This window comes from Helobdella robusta (assembly GCF_000326865.2).
Source record: "Helobdella robusta unplaced genomic scaffold HELROscaffold_77, whole genome shotgun sequence".
NCBI lineage: Eukaryota > Metazoa > Annelida > Clitellata > Rhynchobdellida > Glossiphoniidae > Helobdella > Helobdella robusta.
In genome coordinates this window covers 386132-411141 of record NW_008705439.1, presented here as the reverse complement: position 1 = coordinate 411141, position 25010 = coordinate 386132, and the positions used below count along the sequence as shown (strand labels likewise).

At 33.8% G+C, this 25010-nt stretch overlaps 2 protein-coding genes across 2 annotated transcripts; one reads left to right on the top strand and one right to left on the bottom strand.

The window, feature by feature from the left end:
* Positions 1 to 2652: 2652 nt before the first annotated feature.
* HELRODRAFT_90190 (hypothetical protein) lies at positions 2653 to 4628 on the bottom strand (the record flags this gene model as incomplete). The annotated part of the gene is made up of 5 exons (XM_009031652.1): positions 2653 to 2872; positions 3118 to 3297; positions 3418 to 3499; positions 3718 to 3861; positions 4379 to 4628. 5 exons carry the CDS (start codon positions 4626 to 4628, stop codon positions 2653 to 2655), a joined length of 876 nt encoding a protein of 291 aa, XP_009029900.1.
* A 574-nt stretch (positions 4629 to 5202) lies between these two features.
* Positions 5203 to 9610, top strand: HELRODRAFT_194467 (hypothetical protein; the record flags this gene model as incomplete). The annotated part of the gene is made up of 6 exons (XM_009031687.1): positions 5203 to 5365; positions 6068 to 6197; positions 6555 to 6655; positions 6808 to 6990; positions 7201 to 7376; positions 7537 to 9610. 6 exons carry the CDS (start codon positions 5203 to 5205, stop codon positions 9505 to 9507), a joined length of 2724 nt encoding a protein of 907 aa, XP_009029935.1. The 3' UTR covers positions 9508 to 9610.
* Positions 9611 to 25010: the final 15400 nt, after the last annotated feature.

The following is a 25010-nucleotide window of genomic DNA, read 5'->3' as shown; positions in this document are numbered from 1 at the left end:
CACACGCACACATGCACACGCACAGACAGACACAGAGTAATCATCAATAGACTATCATATTTCTAATTTAAATTTTAAATTTCTGAACTCTGCTGAAAGATAATACGGCGCTAGAAAAACTCTAATTATAATAATTATCTATATAATTATAACTATTATTATTTTATAAACAGAATAAAAACAAGATCCAATATTTTCCCCTCTTTTCATCTGTTAAAAATTGAATGTTAATGAATTAATAAATTTCTTCTTATATGAAGCTGTATGTATGTGTGTGTGCGTGTATGTATATATACGTATGTATGTGTGCACGTGTGTATAAACATATGTATGTATGTGTGTGTTTTTGTGTTGGTTAACATAATGTTTTGGGGCCAAATATTTAAAAATTAAAAATCTTTATTAAAGCGAAAAAAATTCATAAATGAATTAACGTCAAACCAATACCAAATAGAAATAAAAAGAATATAATATAATATTGTATATGGATTTCGCCCATACATCTTGATTCAACATAGGATGATTCTGCCGAATTGTTGGCATTAATTAACTAATTCAAAGTTTGCCTTTTCGATTTTTTTTTACTAGAAAACAAACTTTAAATAGGTTAGCACACACACATATGCCAAGACAGACAGACAGACAGACAGACAGACAGACAGACAGACAGACAGAAAACGGACAGACAGACAGACTTGCAGACACATATACACGCTAACACAAACAAACAAACATCCATCTTCATACATTTTACAATTTAAAATAATTCCTAAATAAGGATATTCATTCATTTTTTTATATACTTAAAAAATAAAAGCAGATTATATGAATACAAATATAATGTAGAATGATGATATGAAAGTATGTATATACGTTAATAATTTTTTAAGAAAAAATTATGAATTACTCACATAAGAAAATATTACATATCTATATTACAATTATTAAAATGTTTAAGAGGCAATAATAATTATACGTATGTTGTTTGTGAGATGAATGTGTGTGTGTGTGTGTGTGTGTGTGTGTGTGTGTGTGTGTGTGTGTGTGTGTGTGGAAAATAAACACAAAAAATAAACACAAAAAGTTGCAGTAATTATTATAAAATACATTGGCTCAATTATTTCAAAACTGTAAATAATAAACCATCGTGATTAAACTCTTGTAAAGATAAAGATATATATATATATATATATATATATATATATATATATACGTGTGAGTGAATGTGTTTGTGTATGTGATTTTATAGATATGTAGTAACGAGTTAGTATAGTATATTGTTCGTGCGTATATATATATATATGTATGTGTGTGTATGTTTTTATTAAGTGTGTGTATGTATTTTGTTAAATCTAACTTGCGCTTGCCCGTGTGTGTGAGAGTCAGTGCAAATGTGTATGTGTGTTTGTTTGTACGTATGTGTGTTTGCTTGTACGTGCGTGTGTATTTGTTTATACGTGTGTGTTTGTTTGTACATATGTGTGTTTGTGTGTGTTTGAATGTATAAAATTGCCTGAGTAAAATTTGGAAATTAGGAATTGAAATATACACACATATATGTAAATACATGTTTGAAAAAGAGCGATAACTATACTCTGTGTGCGTGTGTGTGTGTGTTTGTTTGTGTGTAAGTATGTGTATGTTAGTGCCAATGTGTTTGCAAATACTGGAAAAAGAAAGAAAATGTCATGCATATAATAGCAGGGAAACTTTCCATTTCTGCGTCATAATAACCATAATTAGAACAAAGATGATGATAATAATAATTATAATTATTATTATTATTAAACAATGCATATAAAAATACTTGATCATTAGCGTATATAAATGATAAATGAATGAATGAATGAATGAATTAATGAATGAATGAATAGATGAAATGAATGATGAATGAATGAACGAACAAAAGAATAAATTCTTTAATGAAAAAATTAATAAATAAACGGATTAACGAAATTATAGAATGAATGAATGGGTGAATGAATGAATGAATGAATGAATGAATGAATGAATGAATGAACGAACGGGCAAATGATTGAATAAATAGTCAAATAAAGGAAATATATAAAGTTATTTAGCAGCACAAAATTTAACCCAACTCTTAAAATATTTTTGTTTGTACAATGTTTGATGATGATAACACAAATAATACTACAAGTTGCCAAAAAAAATACTGAATAAATAAATAAAAACAAAAATAATAAAAATAACATTTATTATTATTATTATTATGGTATAATAAAAGAACGAAATTATTGTGGAAACGAGTATTTGATAATTGAGAAGTAAATAATTTCTACCAATAATAACTACATACAAACACACTAACTAGATAGTATGCAAGCAGCATACAAACAGATACATACAGATACAATCAATCAATCAATCAACCAATCAATCAAACCAAACAGAAACCGACCACCTAACTTACTAGCTAGCAAGTCAATTATAATGTTCAATTACTATAAAAAATACAATGACCAGCTGATAGGTAAATCATGAACATTTCAAACAACCAACCAATCAATCAGGCAACCAATCAATCAATCAACCATCCAATCAGTCAATCAATGGACCAATGAACTACTCAACCAACCAATCGATTATCCAATCGAAATGTAGTTAACACGCATAGCCCAACTAGCAAGCCAATCAGCTGTATGGTAAATCTTGCTCAATAAACTTATGCAACCTTTCAATGTAGATGGGGTACATTTCGATGTCGTTGTGGCCAGCACCGGGAACCCAGAGGGGGTCCACGGTCTTAGGGCACTGTTTGAAAATGTTCTGCCCGTGACAAATGTTGATGACTTCATCGTCTGTGCCGTGGATGACGAGGACTGGGGACTCAATGTTTTTGGCTTTGTCAATGCTGAATAGGTGGGGGTGGGGTTGTCAAATAGTGAATTAGGGAATTGGTGAATGAAATATATTTGAAATATATTCATATATTAATGATGCATTCCAATATTTGTTAATTAGTGATTAATGGTGATAATATTTAGATATACCCAAACCAGTCTGTATGTGCATATAAATAAGAAGACAGGAAAAAAGTAAGAGGGAGAGAGAGAGAGAGAGAGAGAGAGAGAGAGAGAGAGAGAGAGAGAAAATTACCTTGGAAATGAATCAAAAAACCATGTATCCTTAGTTTTGGGGAATGCAATCCTCATCCCAGACATGAGTGGGCAGTGTAGGATGACCCCGGCGCACTTGACCTTGGTGGCAAGGTCAATTGTCGGCACTGTACCTATGCTCTGTCCGTATAGGATGACCTCCTCTGGCTTTAGCATAGCCCTGCGGTGTAGTGTAAAAGAGATTGAGAATAATAATAATAATAGCAAGAAGGACAACAGTAATATCAACAAAAATAACAGGAATAATGGTAATAACAATGAAAAAGAACTCTCACAGGACCTTTGAAGAAGACATTCAAAAGCAGCTTCAGCATCAGCATACAAATTCGATTCGCTAGGCCTACCACTGCTAGCCCCATAACCTGCATAAATTAATATATTATTAATGAAGGTTATATAGATATATATCAATCAATCAATCTTCGTTTAGCATCCAATCCAAAGACCCAGTTCCCCCGAGGTAGGACGTTGTTTTCTTTGCCATCAATTTTTTGTGCCAAATTAGGCAATCAGTTGTATCCATTTCATTTAAATTTTGAATTTATAAATTTTGATATATATATTACATAATAATAGTAACCAGAATAATCATAGCAGAATATGTTGCACTTGAGTTCATTAGCAAGGTACGTTAAGAAGCTACTCATCTGGCCGAGGTCGACTGCGTTGCCATGACTAAACATTATCGTGTACTTGTAGGAGTTCTTCCTAATCAAGGATAAAACTGAAGTTATTACACACGTACATCACTTGTAATATAATCAAATGTTTGTGAGGTTGTTGTATTTTGGTAGTCTGCATGAATGGAATAATGAATGTATATAAATATAGGTAAAAAATATGTAATTAAATTTCTATGAACATTATTTGTTTCTATGTATAAATAAATATGTCATTTAATTAAATGGACATAAGAATTTGGGTATAGATGCACATTGTATATCGAGTAATCTACCTAAATTTTGCAGTATATAGTTGCATTTCTGGGCATGTTTGTATGTTATTATATGCTTTTCATTGCATGTACATATTTCAATTATTATTATGTATTGTATAGTGAGGTTAATAAATATGATATAAACTATTATTATTATTATTATTATAAGATTTATTTATAATATAATTAATAATATAACAAATAATATAATATAATTAATAACATTCATAATGTAATATAATTAATTAAACTTCATCATACTCATTGTAGAAGCTTCGTTTCTTCCTTGGTTTGATAAGAATACCGTAAATGGATTCTTTATTTTTGGTTGTACAACTGAATGCCTCAATGTTCTCCAACTCCGACGAGCCAAACTGCCACTCTGCTGACTCTAGCGGCCGAAATATTTTTCCTTGGCCGTCAGGGTGGTCCAATAAGACGTACGTCGGATCTGGGGGCACAAAAGCAAGTTTATTAGTAATACGGGAGGGGATTGGAGGGCAGCAGAAGATATTGAAGAGCGTTTTAAACGTGGCCCACTGCGATTTTGCCATTTTATTTAAATGTTGATAAAATATGAAACAATTATGTAGTTTTTTTGTTCTTCCGTGTACTCAGTTTGGTGTTCACATCACAATGGTTGAAATGCGTTAGTTAGTGGTTGTATGTCAGTTGCACCTCTTATCAAGAGCGTTAAAAATCAGATGTTGTAAGTAAAATGTATAAATAGATCTTAAATATTTATAAAGAAAAATTAATTTTCCGATGATTCATTGCACTGTTCATTTTTTTTGTAAAGAAAATTCAACGAAAATTTAAAAATCAGTTATTACAAAAAGAAAACAAACGACTATTAAGCTAGTGCGATACGGTAGTGTTTAAAACGTTAACTTATGTAGAGTTTTAATTGTGAAATTAGCATTAAATTTCAAAATTTCATTTTTTGATCTTAAAATTTTTAATTTAAATTAAACATTATTTCAAAAGTTTTATTTTAAACATTTAAACAATTTTATAAAAATATAAAGTTCATCTTTTTTCACACATCTTTCAACATGGCGAATGTCTTGTGTTTAATTTTTAATTAAAGTTCGTAATTGGTATACCGGTACGCTATTTCAAATAATTATGTCCACAATTAGTGGTCAGTTGGACCCCTCGTACATTTCTAAAAAGCTGCAGAGTGTCAGTAATTCTCTTGAAAGCATTCAAACACTGTCGCTATGGGCACTGAATCACAAAACTCAACATGAATTGATAGTGGCAGTTTGGTTTCAAGTCCTTAAGACAGGTTGGTGTCAATATGAATATGAATGAGTATAAATAAATATTAATTAAGTATGAATTTGAATAATTAAATAATAGTTAAGTGGTAAAATCGTTTTGTTGTCTGACAAACTGCAAGCTATTCTACATGTACAACATGGTATTCTATTCTGTTCTTCTCTACATGCAATCTTAGTGCATTTTTTTTAGTTATGTATGTATAATATAAGTATATTTAACATTTCATTTTAAACACTTTAAATCAGCTTAATGTTTTAATTAATAATTTTTATTTGATTGAATTGATATTAAATTTTTTTAAAACAACCATCAAAACAGTAGTTCTGTTTTGGTAATTATTCCATTTCCCACATCATCATATAATATAATACTCTATTTATTATATATGAAGAATAATGATATATTCAATTCAATACATGATATATCATATATGTCATATGTGCATCTGTGTATGTATATTTTATTATAGCATATCTATATGAAATAAAGTTTTAAAGTTTATTTTCATTAAATATGTAACCTAAATCTAACTAATTACTACTAGATTAATTAATTCCAACCCTAAAATAAGGTAAATAAATAATGGGTAATTACATATCTCAGTGTATAATTTAATTTCAAAATTTCTTGTGTATAAAATAAAATAATTTATCTATTCTAAAATTAATTATCAATAAATAGAAAATTAATACTTCTGACAAAATAGCAAAACTAGAACTGAGGCTATCATTGTTCTACTTGTGTAATGAGATTGTACAGACATGTAGGAGAAAGCATGCTGTCATATTCAAGGATGAATTTAAGAATGTACTCAAAGATTCTGCTTTGCTTGTCAGGTTAGCTAGCTGGTTGTTTAGTGCTTTGTTATGTTACTATGATACTATGTTACTGTGTTACTATGGCACTATGTTACTCTATATCACTTATGCCAATGTTATTGGGATGTAGTTATCTTTATATGTTTCTTTGTTACTTTTTGTTATGTTACTATTACTAATACATCTTTAGCTAACATTTTTATAATATGATGATAATATATAATTTATAAATAATATATATAAAACATGTTTTTTGTGATATCTCTAAGTACGTGATTCATATCTATTTATTCAATTTGAGTTTATTTTTACATGCTATGATCATTCCAGTTTAAATAAATTAATTTTTTTTTTCATTATCACTACAATAAATAGAGACCCATCTGTTCGGCAGAGTGTTGAAAGGATATTTAAAATCTGGATGGAGAGGAATGTGTATGATGAGCCGTTTGTTGAGGAACTGATTGCTACATTAAGTAAGGATTTCAACAAGCACACATCCATATATAGAATATATGTACAAACAATAATCATATACACATACAAAATTATGATACAAAACCTTTTAAATACAAGATATTTATGAATATGTACACTCGTGCATACAAACGCATACAAACACACACAGATAACACTAAAGTCAAATCAAGTCTCAGCTCAAAACTACTGGCTGACTTTAGGCCTAAAAACCTCATGAAATCATTATTGCTGATGAGTGATCAAGAGTCAGCTGTCATTGATACGATGATACAACTTGAACATGATACCTGGCATGAGGATAGTATCGATAAAGTTAAACAAACTCTAAAAGGTATGTATCTGATACCTTATAAACTTGTATTTTTATGCCTGGTTATATAGTTAGTTGTCTTGTTTTTTTTTGAAGTTGGATCATCTTGTTGATAGTTTTAAACAGACTCTTGAAGATTATTTTGAATTAAAATGCAATCTATGATTGACTATCATCTGCTGTGTTGTGTGTGTAACCTCCATCATTTTCATCACATCGTCGCAATTTCAGACCGTCAGCAGGGCGAGAGGTACGTCAATGAGGTCTGTGACCTTCAGGAAAAATACAAGACGTTAGTGACCTTGATTGAGAGTGAAATGTCACAGAGGTCATCTCTTCTGCTGATGCTGGAACAGAGCGAACTCTTCTATGATGCACAGCTGGGAGAGTGCAACATCGTCACCACGGTCATTTTTTTGTCTGAAATACATATTCAATCAATCATCAATATGAATGAATGAATACTTACACACACACACACACACACACACACACACACACACATACATACATTCACACACACGCACATACGTTCACACACACACATACATTCACACACACACACAGGCATATAAGAAACTTCACAACAACTTGAATCAAACTCGAAAGAAAATTCTAGACGTCCTTGTGCCTAATCAACAAAATCAGGACGCGTCAGGGATGGCGACTAAGACAGCAGCAACTGCAGCTAGGAAGAAGAAAAAGATCATCCTCACTCTGAAGGACGATGATGAGGATGGTGATCATGCTAACGGCAACAGTTCCATTAGAGGCGGCACTAGAAGCAGACATCCTTTCGACAGAAAAAATAGAAGTTATACTATCAACAGTAACAAATCTATCAGTGATGATGATTTTGAAGGTAAATTTGAGCCCTCTCCTCCCCCACTGCCACCACCGACACCTCCTCCTTTGCCCCCTGATGCCCCTCCACCCCAACCACCCCCTGTCATGTCGGCAGCATTTTCTGATTTGCCACCTTTGCTTCCACCTCCAATGCCTGCAATTCAACTTTTGCAGCCACAACAGCAGCAACTTGTGCAGCCACAACAGCAGCAATTTTTGCAGCCACAACAACAACAACAGCTTAATTTACACGAGTTGCAACAATTGCAACAACAACAACATCAGCAGCAGCGACAACAACAACGAGTGTTGCACTTGCAGCCGACTCTAATTCCAACAAATCCATCAGTATTGACAGTAGTTACCGCAACAACTACGACACCAATCATCCAGCAGCCTCTGCAGCTACAACAGCCACTTCTGCTACTTCCTCAGCAGCAACAACATTTGATAATTCAGCGGCAACAACCAACGCTGCAACAACAACAACATAATATGCAACTAGAGTCTACAATTTTCAATGAGGATTTCAACCAGACCACAAGCACGCTGAACATGCTAAGGCAGTGTCGTATCAAAAGCAGTTCCATATCAAGTGAATATGATGTTGCAGCAACAACTGCAGCAGCAACAACTAATACTTCAACAACTAAGCTAATCAACAAAACCTTTGCTAGCAGCAACAATAACCTTCTTCCTACAACTTTACAAACAAACAACAACTTCCGTCTAGACGACTACCCTTACGAGACAAGCAACTACGAAATTGGGGGCACCCCTGTCTATGATGAGGGCCTCATGGGGGATAATGGGTCGAGCACCCCTGTCCTCGATGAGAAAAGCCTCGATGAAATTAGTCCGACGAAATCTTCAACATCCATCAGCCTAAATTATTATACCGGTAGTCAGTTCTCAAAGACCTCACAGATACTGCCACCAACCTCTTCTTTGCAGCAGTTGTTTCAACAGAACAATGCACAGCAACAGCTTAGAGTTCTAGGCAGCACAACATTCAACCAACAACTTCTTTCACAACCGCCACCTCTGGCACAAAATTTTGTCCAAACCCCACCACCCGGTCATCCATTTGCTGCTGCTGCTGCTTCTCGAACAACAATTGGCACCACAACAAACAACAATGTTGATGCCAACTTTCAACGCTTGTTGTCCTTGTTGCCTATCAATCAGCAACAACAAAATGTTAACATCTTGCAACCACCACCACCACAACATCCACAGCAACAACCACAACAACTCACTCCATTGATTCCGCAACAGTTGTTGCAATTTTTACTTCCGTTGCAGCAACAACCGCAGCAACAACAGCAACAACCTCAACAAATTGCCTCGACGACAACATTACTACAACCACAGCAGACGCAACAGCAACAACAACATCCGCTTTTGGATAGACTAACGCAATCTCAGTCTCTGACGACAACATCAATACCAATGCAACAGCATCACTTCAACGACAACATCAACAACAACATCAAATCACCAACATCTTCGACTAGAAACTTCAACAACCTTACCAAGATTAAGACCATTGACACCATACAAATCAGCACCAACAACAACAACAGCAGTAGTAGTAATAGTAGTATTAGTAATAATAGTAGTAGTAGTAGCTGTGTTGGTAGTGATAGTAGTGGTAGTATTTTTCCAATCAAACATTTTCAAAACAGATGACAGATAAGAATTAAATGGCTATTATATTATATTAATTAATCTGGTTTTTTGTTCGTTTGTGATATAACTATAATAATGATGTTGTTGTTGATTTTCTGATCACAAAAAATAATAATTATAAGTGTTTTTATGTTTTTTGGTTTAAAAATTTACTCAATAAAACAGAGGGAGAGTGCGAGAGAGAGAGAGTGTGATGGATAACATCTTGTGCGTGTATATGTATGTATATATGTAGCTATGTGAGTCATGTATGTGTGTGTACATGTGTATGTGTGTGAAAGCATAAAGGAGGAGAAATTTCAGAATTTCCGAATGTTTTTTATGTTTCAGCGGTTATATTTGCTCTTAATTTAAATTTTATTTAATTAGTTCGCCTGCCTGTTTCTATTTCATACACACCTGTTGGCGACTTCAAACAGAGCACGGGGAATGGCAAATGGAGATGTGAAGATGCTGAATTAAAAAAAAAAAAATAAATAAATAATGACAGACAGGCTTGAACTTGATTTAGAAGTAATAGAATGCAAGCAATGCTGTATTATAATTGGGTCATGCTATTTTTATATTTTACGAATGTGTGCATATATATGTGCACACACACGCACGCACACAAACATGCACGCACACATATTATACATATTATTATTTTTAGTTATTATTATTGCTGATGTTTTTGGTTTTATTGTTTATCCTTTTGAAGTTGTATGACTTTCACTTCCCGTACCTTGTATATCTGACAGTTGAATTAATAATAAAAAAATAATACAGCCGAATTATATTTTTATTATTTTGTTGTTATTATTATTACTATTATTTACTAGAAGATTCATGAGAATAAATCTCCATTGCAAGCTGGTTCTGTTGTTGTTTCACTTCAAAAATATTAAACGCGTTCAAAAACCTGTGATGCATGCATACGTATACACACACTCACACACACACACACTCACACACACAAAAACAAGCAAACAGACACGAACACAAGCGCACACATTCAACACAAAGCAGCATAAATGAATTTATAAGAAGCAATGCAAATGGTCCTGAGAGGCAATATGTGTGTGTATGAATGTGCCATCGTGTATTCCGTTATAAGTGGAAAATCTCTATTTAGAAACTCTTTTTTTTGTATGTGTGTTCATATCTGTGTGTGTATGTGTGCGTGTTTGTTCTGTATGTGTACTTCGGAACTGGCTGTAGTATCCAGGATACTTTTGATGAGGAGTATCGAACTTGATACCACAGATAGTTTTCAGATGGAAAAAAGTATCAGTACTCTATGCCAATACTTATGACTATCGAGTATTTCTTCTAAAGATCATTTCAATTTTCAAAGTATAGCGTGTTTATTAAATGGTAAATTTGGTGCTGCTGTCTTGCTTGTGTGCTTTGAAGAACACGTTTTGTCGTCACAGGTTTTGTGGCTTAAGAAAACTCAAAACAAATTTCTTATCTTATTATTAAGGAATGTTTTCATTTTTTTAAAAGTCAATTGATTTATAAAATTAAACTATTTGCGCTGTAATTTTTGCTGGTGTAATTTCATTTGTAGGCAATGAATTTATGAAAGACATGACGGTAAACAGTACTTTTCAGTTTGAAAAAAGTAGGAGCCCTTGCTTCTCTGTTGTCGGGCAGCAGCCAGACCTTCAAATCCGACACGAATCTGCACACGAATACTCATTTCATCCTGCTTCAAATTTGATGATTCCAACAATTTATCCAAACGAAATCACCTTCATGGTAGGTAATTAACTACCGAATGCATTGTTATGAATGAAATAATTGTTCTACTTCACGTGATGCCTGTTGAAATATACAAAGTTCTGGTAGTGGTCCTACTGGCGATACTTTCAATAATGAGCATCAGCTGGTATTGATATTGAAATTAGGCATACAATTTTTGGGTATTATTAACAACCTTGTGTATTAGTAGTAAAGTAATTTTAGTAGTAGTACTTAGTAGTAGTAAAAAAGTAATAGTAGTAGTAGCAGCAGTAGTAGTAGCAGTAGTAGTAATAGTGGTAGAAGTAGTAGTAGCAACAGTAGAAGTAATAGTAGCAACATTAGTAGTAGTAGTAGTAGCAGCAGTAGTAGTAGTAGTAGCGAAAGGTTACGCGGTGTTAGGACGGGCGATTTTTTTATTTATCGAATTTCGTGTTGCAAGATCAGTAAGAGCATTATAGACTCGGCTTTATTGTGTTAGGATTTTTCAAAAAATAATTATTATATTATTTTTATATATTATTATTCTTATATATTATTATTTATTATTTTTATTATTTCATTATTATTTTTTTTTTATTTATTTATTCCGTATCGTAAATTTTTTTCAAGTGGGATCGCGTGTTTGAATGTAGAAGTAAAAAAAATTGAAGAAGAAAAAAAAGGTAGATTAAGAATCTGTTTAAGTGTATAAATCTTGCAATTTTGTATGCATGTGTATGTATGTGTGTGTTTGTGTTTGTCTGTGTGTGTGTGTGTCTGAGTATCTGTGTGTATATATGTGTGTATTTGTGTTTGTCTGTATGTCTGTCTGTGTGTTTGTCTGTTTGTGCTTGTATGTATTCAAAACCCCACACTATCTCACTAGCGGTAGCTGTAATAACATCCATCAATCAATTTTTTAAAATCAGAAAAGAGAATGAAGAAGATACAGAGAGAAGTGGGAGTGATAAGCAAGAGAGAGAGAGAGAGAGAGAAAGAGGAAGAAAGAAAGAGAGAAAGAAAGAAAGAGGAAGAAAGAGAGAGAGAGAGAGAGGGCGAGGCGATAATACAGTGAGTCGTGAGGTCATCATCTTTTTTGACATTTGTTCACCCGTAAAACGTCTGTGTGTACGTTTGCAGATGTGTGTGTGTGTAGGTTTGTGTGTAGGTGTGTGTGTACGTAGGTTTGTGTAGGTGTGTGTTTTAGTGTGTATGTGTTTGAGTGTGTATGTGTGTGTATAGGTTGTATAAGTTAGGTTTTACTTTCATAAATTAAAATGCTCTGAAGAACATAACAAGTGAATAAAATCATCTTCCTTATACATAAAAACACCCATACATACATTCACACAAACACACACACGTACATACATGTTAAGTCTAATGCTGTATTCATGAGCAAGCCTGTAGACCATTTATTTTCACGTTATTCCGCTCTATACCACCTATCTTATCTGTTTTCGTCGTCAATGTTATTGTTGTTGTTGATGTTGTTGTTGTTGATATTGTTGATGTTGTTGTTGTTAATGTTGTTGTTGCTGTTGTTGATGTTGTTGATATTGTTGCTGTTGTTGATGTTGTTGTTGTTGATGATATTGCAAATTTCTGTTGATGTTGTTGCTGTTGTTGTTTGTTTATTGTTAGTTATCTGTTTTCGTCGTCAATGTTATTGTTGTTGTTGTTGATGTTGTTGTTGTTGATATTGTTGATGTTGTTGTTGTTAATGTTGTTGTTGCTGTTGTTGATGTTGTTGATATTGTTGCTGTTGTTGCTGTTGTTGATGTTGTTGTTGTTGATGATATTGCAAATCTCTGTTGATGTTGTTGTTGTTGTTGTTGTTTGTTTATTGTTAGTTGCTTAAAAAGTTAATATTACGTTCGTTATCGTCTTCCTAAATAAACATGCATCATCATCACCGACATCAACATCATCGTTACTGTCATCATCATCATCATTAGCAGCTGCAGCAGAAGCAGAAGTAGCGGCAACATCATCATCACCACCGCCACCAACCAGAGTCATCATCATTCTAACCATCAGGAATGACTTCTTATGCGAAAACACACTCCTGAGACTTACAAAATGACGGAAAGATAGAATAAAAATGAGAGAGAAAAAAAGAGAGAGAAAGATAAAAAAAAGAGAGAGAGGGAGGGAGAGAGAAAGAGGGAGAAAAGAAGAAAAAATAGTCTGATAGAGAAAAAGAAACTTATGAAAAAGCTAGAGAAGAAAGAAATGAATAAAAAATGAAAAAGAGAGAGAATGATAGGAAATAAAAGAAAAGAAGAAGACTTAGAAAAATTAAGAGAGTAAAAAATAAGTGAAGAGAGAGAAAGAGAGAAATTGAAAAAATGAGTATAAGCAGAAAAAACTTTAATGACATTAACGCAAAAAATATAATTAAAAAAGATAAGATTGTTAAATGATAGACTGACAAACAAAGAATTAAGTAGAAAGGGAGAGAACAAAGCGAGAAGGAAAAAAAGAAAGAGAGAAAGAGAGAGAGAGTAGTGAGAGAGAGAGAGATAGTGAAAAATATAAAGAGTGGAGATGCTATGAAATATGACATGACCAAATAGTCCCAGTATAAATCCTCTTATTATGCAGTACTTGCATCATTTCACGCTTCGCTGGCCGCTTGCCTGCTACTGCTGCTGCTGCTACTACTACTACTACTACTACTACTACTACTGTTGCTGCTACTATTACCACTACTACTACAGCTGTAGCTGCTACTACTACAACCACACAGAGACACATGCAAACGCACACACAAACAAGCAAACAAATCTTTCATTTAGAAAGCAAAGAGGTACAAAAAACAAATTGACAAACTCTTTAAGGTGAATGAAAACTCCACACACACACACATGCGCGCGCGCACACACATTAAAAAACACACACACACAGACCCACACACATACACGCAGATACAAACACACACACGCACCTACAAACAAACGCATACACAGTAGCCAGTTGTTGTTGTTGTTGTTGGCCAGGAGATCCGAATGAAAGATTATAAATCCAAGTCTGTGAGACTTAATGTCCTGTCTCTTCCTTGACACGTTGGTCTTTCAACAACAATATAAACAACAACAACAACATCCACAACAACAACAACAACATCTCCAACAAAAACAACATCCACAACAACAACAACAAAAACATCCACAGCAACAACATCCACAATAACAACAACAACAACAACAACATCATCAACAATATCAACAACATCCACAACAACAACAACATAAACAACTCATGAACGTAAACATCAGCAGCAGCAACAACAACATTACAAACAACAACAACAACAATACAAACATTAACCACACACAAATACGAACATTAACAACGACAAAATATAAACAACCACATAATCAACAAAAACGTTAAAACAACAACAACAACTCAACAACAAATATACATAAAAAAACAAATAAACATAAATTTTATAAACTAAACAATTGTGGTTTACAAGCAGCAACATCATCTGTGTCAACTTATACATAATGTCCACCAGACAAGTATTAACAACAGATTAAAACGCTCAACACCAAATTTGGCACTTTCAAACAACGCCACAGAACAGTACATAAGTGCTTCTATGCCAACAAACATACAAACAAACCAACAAATATACAAACATACATACAACTTATACAACAAGCAAATTATATTATATACACAGAGATAAAAACATATATACAAATATGTATGTAAATATGTTTAAAAGTCGCTCTTAAACATACAAACTTATATACAAACAAACAAGCATAAATATGTATATAACCATACATATACACATACATACAAGCATTAATACAAACACAAAATTGAAATTTTTAAATGAAATTTGGCGTAATTAAAAGCTCATGCAGCTAAAACATACGTACATACACACATACATAAACATATACATAAACGCAAACAAACAAACACATACAAATAAACACACACACAAACAAACAAACACAAACAAATAAACACACACACACACACAATGTATGTTTGTGTTTGTGTCAACGTAAAACCGTGCAGAGCCTACGCATCACATGGCTAATCCCCGAATTATTATTGTTTATTTTTTATTTATTAGTACTGTTAATATTACTATTATTAATATTAATAATATACTTATTATTATTATTATTATTTGTATGTTTGTTTTTATTGCTCTGTTGATGTTCTAGGATTATGCTTCACGCTCGAACGGTCAAAATATTGAAATCAACAATATATTTTTATTAGTGCTGTTGTTGTTGTGGCTGTTGTAGCTGCCGTTGTGGCTGTTGTAGCTGCCGTTGTGGCTGTTGTAGTTGTGGTTGTGGCTGTTGTAGTTGTTGCTGCTTCTGCTGTTGCTGCTGTAGCTGCCATTTTTGTTGTTGCTGTTGTTGATGTTGTTGTTGTAATAATTGTGTGACATCAAGACATCTACAACGACGTCATCAACATCAACGCAACAACATTATACTAACAGCTGCAACAACAAAATATTATTATTATTTTTACCATAAAAAACAACAAATATCAATGAAAAGACCAACAACAACATCAACAAAAACAAACCAACAACAAAGACAGCAACACCACTAACAACAAAAACATCAACACAACATAACAACAGCAACAAAAACATCGGCAACAACATCAACACAACAACAACAACAACATAGAAACAACAACATCAACAACGACAGCAACAACATCAACATAGCAACAACAGCATAACAACAACAACAACAACATCAACAACAGCAGCAGCAACAACAATCGCGGCATCAACGACTGCTGCGTCCATATTTATTTCTGTCGTGAAAAACGTCAGGATCAAAGTTCAGAAAAATAACGAGGTCACGTGATCAAAACAATATCACGTGGTCTATCATTTCCGGTTCGTTTACGATGTTTTGTTTTCTTTTTGGTCACTTTTTATTCTAAGGCCCATAGATAGGAAAAATGAAGCCGAGGTCATCTAACCGTTTATCGCTCACCTCCATTATTTATTTTATTTTCTTTGGTCATTTTTTTTATATTTCATACCTTTCGCGGAATAAAACGGTTTTCAATGGCATTCTTTGCAAGTATTTTTAAGTATGTATAGATGTGTGTGTGACGTGTATGTGTATGTATGTTTGTTTATGTGTGTTTGTGTATATTTGTTTGCATGTCTATGTGTATGTTGCGTATGAATGTGTTTCCATAGTGTGTGTGTGTGTGTGAGTGTGTGTATGTGTGTGTGTGTGTGTAAGCAAATGTGTTTGCGTGCGTGCAAGTCACCTCCATAATCACAATCGTCATCACAATCATAATCACAATCATCATCACAATCATCATCATCACAATCATCATCATCATTCTCGCCACTGCCACCGCAGCAATCATCATCATCATCATCCTCGCCATCTTTTTATTCCTCCTCCTCACCAAGACACTTGCCTTGATTAACTGAATTATTTTACATTCGTTACGTGCTTATAATGGATTGGATTGCTGGATGAATGAATGAATGAATGAATGAATGAATGAATGAATGAACGAACAAACGAATGAACGAACGAACGAACGAACGAACGAATGAATGAATGAATGAATAAATGAATGAATGAAGGAAGGAACGAAGGAAGGAACGAACGAACGAACGAACGAATGAATGAATGAATGAACGAACAACCGATAAATTAATAAACGATGAAATGAGCGACTGACTGATCGGAATTAATGAAAGAATAAAAGAATGAATGAACAAATGAGTGGATATTTGAACGAATGAATGAACAAGAGAATGAATAAATAAACGAATGAATGAACGACTGAATGAGACGAGGGTTGGCAATGTCAACACTTAGCTTACTACGAAAAATCCAATAAAGATTCCATCTGCAAAATTACCTTCTTCTATCTAGAATCTTTTGTTTGTTTTTTTTTTCATTTTCATCATTTTTACCTTGTTTTGTTGAATGCTAAATGCTGCTGACTACCATACTAAAAAAAATGATGCGAGTATTGAATGAAATCGACCTACATTTCTAAACAACCTAAGTAGTTGTCGGAGTAAGCAAATTTTTTAAAGTGTCCACGTAGACAAATTCATCACTCGTCTATGTAACAAATTTATTAAGTGTCTATGTAAACAAATTTATTAAGTGTCTATGTAAACAAATTTATTATGTGTCTATGTAAACAAATTTATTATTTGTCTATGCAAACAAGATCATTCCGTGGTCTATTGTTTACGTTTTGTCCGTAGTTAATTTATTCACGGTTGTGTCCATTTATATTCATCTGAGTGATTACGGGCGAGATAGTTACGGCGCTGGTGTTGTTAATTTCATTTGATGAGTATGACGACGACGACGATGACGATGGTGATCGGCTGCTAATGGTGATAGGCTGATGGTGATAGGCTGATGGTGATAGGCTGATGGTGATAGGCTGATGATGGTGATCGGCTGCTATGATGATGATAGGCTGATGATGATGAGAATGTTTACGACGATGAGGATGAAATCATTTGAACAAGCGATAACTTAATTTTTATTTTAACAGTGTCGGCGATTTAAAGACGGTTGGTGAGGATAATGATGAAATTGAAGGCATGGAGGCAAAACTTTGAATTGTCTGTTCATGGTGGTCAAGAAAAATTACATTAAAATAATCATTAATCATTCCTCTTTATTCAAACGCTCATTCGTTTGTTCGTTCATTCACTCGTTCATTTTTTACTCGCTTTGGTAAACTGGTATGTATTTGTTGCAGCAATTCATAGAACATTTACTTCGTTCATTATTCACTCACTCAATCACTCACTCACTCACTCACTCACTCACTCACTCACTCACTCACTCACTCACTCACTCACTCACTCACTCACTCACTCACTCACCCACTCACTCACTCACTCACTCACTCACTTCTCACTCACTCATTCACTTCTCACTCACTCATTCACTTCTCACTCACTCATTCACTTGTTTGTATTTGTTGCAGCGAGCCACTGAACATTATGACGTCACTTGATTGATGAGTCGTTGCCGTCTTTTACGAGATCAGCCGATCAGTCCGGGCGTAACTATAATAAGAAAAAAAATTATAACAATAATCATTATAATTATTAATTATAATATAATTTCTGTACTACTGCTACTACTACTACTACTACTACTACTACTACTACTACTACTACTACTACTACTACTACTACTACTGCTACTGCTACTACTGATGCTGCTGCTGCTACTACTACTACTACTAAAGCGACAAAAACAACAGCAACAACAAGAAGAAAAAAATTGCCGTATAACTTGAGAACAACTAGTTAGCTCTGCTCAAGAAATAGATCAAATCTAATCAATCCAACAAACACATTATTCTAGATTGTTCTACCTCTCTCGTTTTTCTTCCTTTTATTCTTTTTCAATTTCTTCCTTTCTCTCTCTTTCTCTCTCTTTCTCTCTCTTTCTCTCTCTCTCTCTCTCTTTGTCTCTCTATATACTATATATATCTCTATCTTCCACTTTTATTCCTGTTCCATAGTTAACTTTTTTTTAGTTAGTTTTTTTTCACCAAGACTTTGACAAATTTTTCTACATATTTTTTTCTTATCTCTCTTTTTCTCTTTCTCTCTCTTTTTCTCTCTCTCTCTCTCTCTCACTTTCTTTCTTTTTCTTTCTTTCTCTCATCGAGTAAATAAATTGTAGCGCTGTCAAGTAGACTAGGCACAGTAGAACTAATTATGCGAACAGTTTGTTTGTCTGTCCGTCTGCTTGTTTGTTTGTGCGTATGTATGTATGTTTGTTTGTTTGCTTGTTTGTTTGTATGTATATATGTATGTATGTGTGTGTATGTGTGTTTGTATGTTTGCAATTTACAAATTTTTGTAAGTTTCCCATTTTTTGTTTAGATTTTTTTTTTCAACAGATTTTTTTAACAAAAATACAATTCGTCATTCACTCACTAATTAATTCATTCATCATTTATTAATTTATTCGTTCGTTCGTTCGTTCGTTCGTTAGTTCAATCCTTCGTTCGTTTATGTTACTTTCTATCTAGCAGTACCACGTTATGTTTTCAGTTATGCCTGAGTGATCCATCTGTTCATCCATCCATCGATCATTCATTCATTCATTCATTCATTCATCATTCATTCATTCATTCATTCACTCACTCATCCATCCATCAGGCCACAGAGACCTGTTGTAGCCAGCGTACAACCTCCAGCTGCCACTACACAACACGCAGTTCTATGTTTCCAGACACGCTCCAGTGCCTACATACATGCATACAAACATACATGCATGCATACATACATACATACATACATACATACATACATACATACATACATACATACATACATACATAGATCGATGTTCTGTATGTTTCGAATCACTGATCACGTGCTCTGGAGGTGATGGTTGAGATGATGATGATGTGGAGGTTGATGATAATGATACTGTTGTTGAAGATGATGACGATGATGTTGAGGTCGGTCGATGATGATGATGATGTTGATGACGTCATATTGAATTGCCCTCTTGTTAATAATGATGATGACGATGATAATACATTTTGAATTTTTCAAATTTTCTAATCTGCATGTGTTCTCTTCATATACTACTGTTGTAAAAGTTGATGACGACGACGATGATGATGATGACGACGACGAAGATGACGACAGTAGTGACGTCACTTTACGATGAGATAATGAAGTGAGTGGATTCATAATCGTCCTATCTATCTCCTGGTGATCACATTCTCATCAAATGATTTTTCAGACGCCATATTGTATATTGCTCTTGATAATGATGGTGATGGTGATGATGATGACGGTGGTGATGATGATGACGGTGATGATAATGATGTTGAGGGTGATGATGATGACGATGATGATGACGACAATAATCTACAGAGTTCATTTCACAGAAGTTTATAAATTATATTCGTTTGAAAGTCAATCTATTTAAAGTCGCAGAAAAAAATATTAAAGTAAACAAATTAATTAATTAATATACGAATATGATCGTTTGGCCAATGAAAAAGAAAGCGCTATAAAATGTTTCCATGGTGACGTTCTTGTGACGTAATCAGCGGGAAAGCCTTTAAAGGAATTGAATTGAATAGACGGACGAGACGGAAGGATGAATGAATGAATAAATGAATGAATGAATGAATGAATGGTTGAATGATTGAATGAATGAACAAATAGAATAACATAACAGAGTGAATTTAATAAAAAAAATTTATAAAAAATTTATTTTATGATGCGGGTGCTGACGATCATTGTGAGGATCATTACGATGACGACATTTACAATGGTGATGATGATGATGATAGTGGCAGAAGTAATGATAACGATCCCGACAAACTGACCAGTCACGTGCGTATCTGCGGAGCGCGCCAGATCAAAGCATCGAATCAAAAATGGCAACTCATCATCAATAACACGTGACCGGAAAAGGAAGTGGTGATGATGATGATGACAATGTTGATGTTGATGATGATGACGTCTTTGGTGATGATGGTAATGATGCCTGTAATGGTAATAATAGTAATAATGCAACAGATGTATATATAAATGGAATAGCGTAAAGAATGACGTCACTGCAATTGTTGTCAAAAAACAACAACAACATCAACAAAAACATCATCAACAACAACAACATCATCAACAACAACAATACCATCAACAACAAAAACATCATCAACAACAACAAAGTACGTAACAACAACAAATTCATCAACAACATCAACAGCACCATCAACAACAGCAACATACATATATTTACGTCATCAGCAACTACATCATGGAGACGAGCATCACGTGATGTTCTCGTTACCTGTGGATTAATTAATTAATTACCTCTCCTACCTGTTTGCGCCTGACTGGACTAACGATGGTGGTCATAATGATGATGTTGTTGTTGTTATTGTTTTGTTGTTGAATGGGATGATGTTGCTGTTGTTGTTGTTGATGGTAAATATGATGATGATGTTGTTGTTGTTATTGTTGTTGTTGTTGTTGTTGATGATAAATATGATGATGATGTTGTTGTTGTTGTTGATGGACGCACACACAGACAAGCATACACACACACAGACATACAAACATACACACACACAGAAAAACTTGCACAAACACGCACACACACAGACAAACACACACACAGACAAACACACACACAGACAGACACGCAGGCTCACATTTGAAAATTCAATTTCCACTATTCCTGCCCGTCATAGCGCCAGGCTTTATCAACAGAGACTTGATGATAATGAAAATGATGATGATGATGACGATGATGATGAGGACAACGATGATGATGGTGATAATCACATATTTATGGCGATAATAATAATTACGATATTGACATTAAGTACTTTAACTCAAAATATGACAGACATACTGACAATGATAAAAAAAATGATTATGACGGTTTTGATGATGAGGATTCTGTAACAATAATGATTAAGATGGCCTCGGTCATGATAACGATCAATCACGTGTGTGTGTGTGTGTGTGTGTGTGACGTCAGAGGTCACGTGACGGGTGACTGTCAGCCAATCACAGACGATGACAATGTTAATTCGCTTGCTACCCTATATATAAGAGTAGACCATTTATTTATATATATATATATATATATATAGATATAGATGGATAGATAGAGAGAGAGAAAGAGAGAAAGAAAGAAAGAGAGAAAGAAGAGAGAGTGAGCTAATCCTTTAATAATTGTGTACACATATATAATTTTTCAATAGGTATTAAATTGACTTTCCTTCGTCCAATAGGTTTCTTCGCTTGTTCAGTCATTCAATTATTGCTTTCATTCTTTTATTAGATCATCTTTCATTTATTCATTGATTTTTTTCATTCATTCGTTCGTTCATTTATTTGCGTTCTCACTTTATTGCATTCATTCATTCATCGGCTGCGCACTCATTCATTCCTTCCTTCCTTCCTTCATTCATTCTTTCTTTCATTAATTAATTAATTAATTAATTCATTCATTCATTCATTCATTCATCCATTCATTTATCCATCCCCTTAATCTTCCATGTTAAAACCACTAGCACAATATCCTGAAATCGATGCAGACGCCATATTACTTCCGGCACGTTCACCGCTCTCATTGGTTGCCATTATCAACAATCCAACAACTTCATTGATTTCTGTAGCGCCGAAGTAATGAATGAATCTTATCACGATCGAACGTGAAGGCGTATTGCTCAACGGACGAGTTACAAATAATAATAATAATAATAGTAATAATAATAATAACAATAAAAACTATTATAAACATTATTATTCATTCGTTCATTCATTCCTTCATTCCTTCATTCGTTCATTCATACGTTCATGAGCTCATTCTTTCACTTTTTCGTTATTTATTTCGTTCGTTCGTTCGTTCATTAATAATAATAATAAATATTATTATTATTATTTTCGTGTTATTATTGTTCTTATTATTATTATTATTGAATCAAAAAGTGCGTTTTGTCCGTCTAATGAAAAGCTTGAATGCAAATTGATTATGACCATCTGCTTGCAGCTGATTGGCCGGCCGGTTTTTTATGGAATTATGGTTATAAAATAAATTCATCGTTACGATGAATAAGCTTCGGTCTATTGTTGCTATTTATTTTATGCCGTCATCATCATCATCATCTCAATCATCAATATCATCGTCATCATCACCATCAATTTATGCTCCTTTTGTTGAGTTTAACATATTCAGATAGGTCAAATAATGATGGTGTCATGGTGATGACAATACATACATGCATACACACACATGCATACACACATACACACACACACACATACATACATACATACATACGTGCTATGTTTTCGGGTATGCCAATCCTGTCTAAGAGTCAATGAAGATGCATGCAAAGCGCGTATTATTTGATTGTCCCCGTTTCAACATTTTTAGAGCACCTTTGGAATCTGTCCACTAACAGAAATTCAAGCCAGAGGACATAGTGAGGGCCATGCTTGCTTTCATTGCATGCATGCATGCATGCATGCATGCATGCCTGGGGTGCGGCTGCTGCATTTTCGTCTGACCTTCTCCATAATTTGCGAATAATTTAAAAGCAAAGATCAAATAATAATCAAAAATAGAAGGTAGATATTGAAATGTTGTGCTGTCCAAAAAACTGAAGGAATAACAAACAGCCCTGATCCTCTACTCCATGTTGTGAGATCTAACCAATGACGGGTCAGTTGGGAGGAACAGAGGTCAGATGTCGAGGAGGTTTTTGGTCGGTATTGGATCTATATTGGATCGGTATTGAGTCCGACCTATCCAGAAATAATACCCTGAAATACATAAAGTATTTTCCTACTTCAAAAAATACACACACACACACATACATACATACAGACATGCATACATACAAAGAAATACCAACAAACTCACTTAAGCTTACACAATGGCGCTTGATTCCATTTGACCTTTAACCTGGCGGAGTCTACGCCCTTGTGCACATCACGTGATAAGAACTTAGTATGTTTGTATGTGTGTATGTATGTATGTATGTATGCATATGTATGGATGTATGTGTGTATAAACGTTTTAATGTTGTTGCTTGACGTTTTAATGTATTTATACTTGCGATTCTCTGTTGAAATAAATTTATATATTGTATTTGTATGTATGTATATGTGTATGTTATATGTGTGTGTGTGTGTGTGTGTGCGTGCGCGTGTATGTGTGAGTATTTAGACGTGTTCACGGTTCATCACTATGATATTTGTTGACACATATCTCTAGCAACATCATCATCAACAGCCTCCTCATCATAATCATCATCACTATCACCACAATCGTCATCATCGGCGTAGCCACCATCTTCTTCATCATCTTCTTCATCTTCATCATCGTGATGAACATCATCCATCTTCTTCATCATCATCTTCGTCATCATCTTCATCATCGGGATGAGCGTCATCACAGTAACGACAACTGTCACCAATTGATATTTCTATTAGAAATCGTTCAGCACACAAACAAGCCTGTTAGTTTATTTGCCTGTGTTATATTTGCCCTGGCACATACACACACAAACACACCCACATACACACACACCTATCTTCTTACATGTGCACACACTCACACAAACATACATACAAACATACGTTTATACAACTCGCACACACACACAAAACGTGTTCATGTACGCATATATACATTCAAATACACATAGATACATATATTTACACATACAAACACACATAAACTTATACAAACAGACCATACATAAATATGTATAGTAACTTTATCCGTATTAAAGCGTGAGAAATTGCATTGTAAGTATGTATTGCACGTACAACTTACTTGCAAATTGGTAACATTTTGTAAAGAATATCATACAGTTATAAACTATTGTCTTACAAATGAATAAATTGCACTATAAAATTAACAATCGCTCTTTTGTTCCAAAGAAAGAAAGGTGGGTGAGAAAGAAAGAAATAAAGAAGGGTGGGTGAGAAAGAAAGAAATAAAGAGATAAAGAGAGTTCTTCAACAGCAAGCCGAAGTTGCCATCCTATTTTACCATTACGCCAGAATTTACTTGTAAGATTTCATTATCATCAAAGACAATAACGAGGTTTGTTTTTTATGAGGGTATTTTTAAAAAAGAAACATGAAAAAAAACTTCTGTGTATATAACAGGCTGTACAATTTCTAATCAATGATGAACTTATAAGGAAATATTATTAAAGAATTGTCATAAATTTATAATAATAAAAAGTTAATTAAAAAGTTGTAATATAATTTTCAA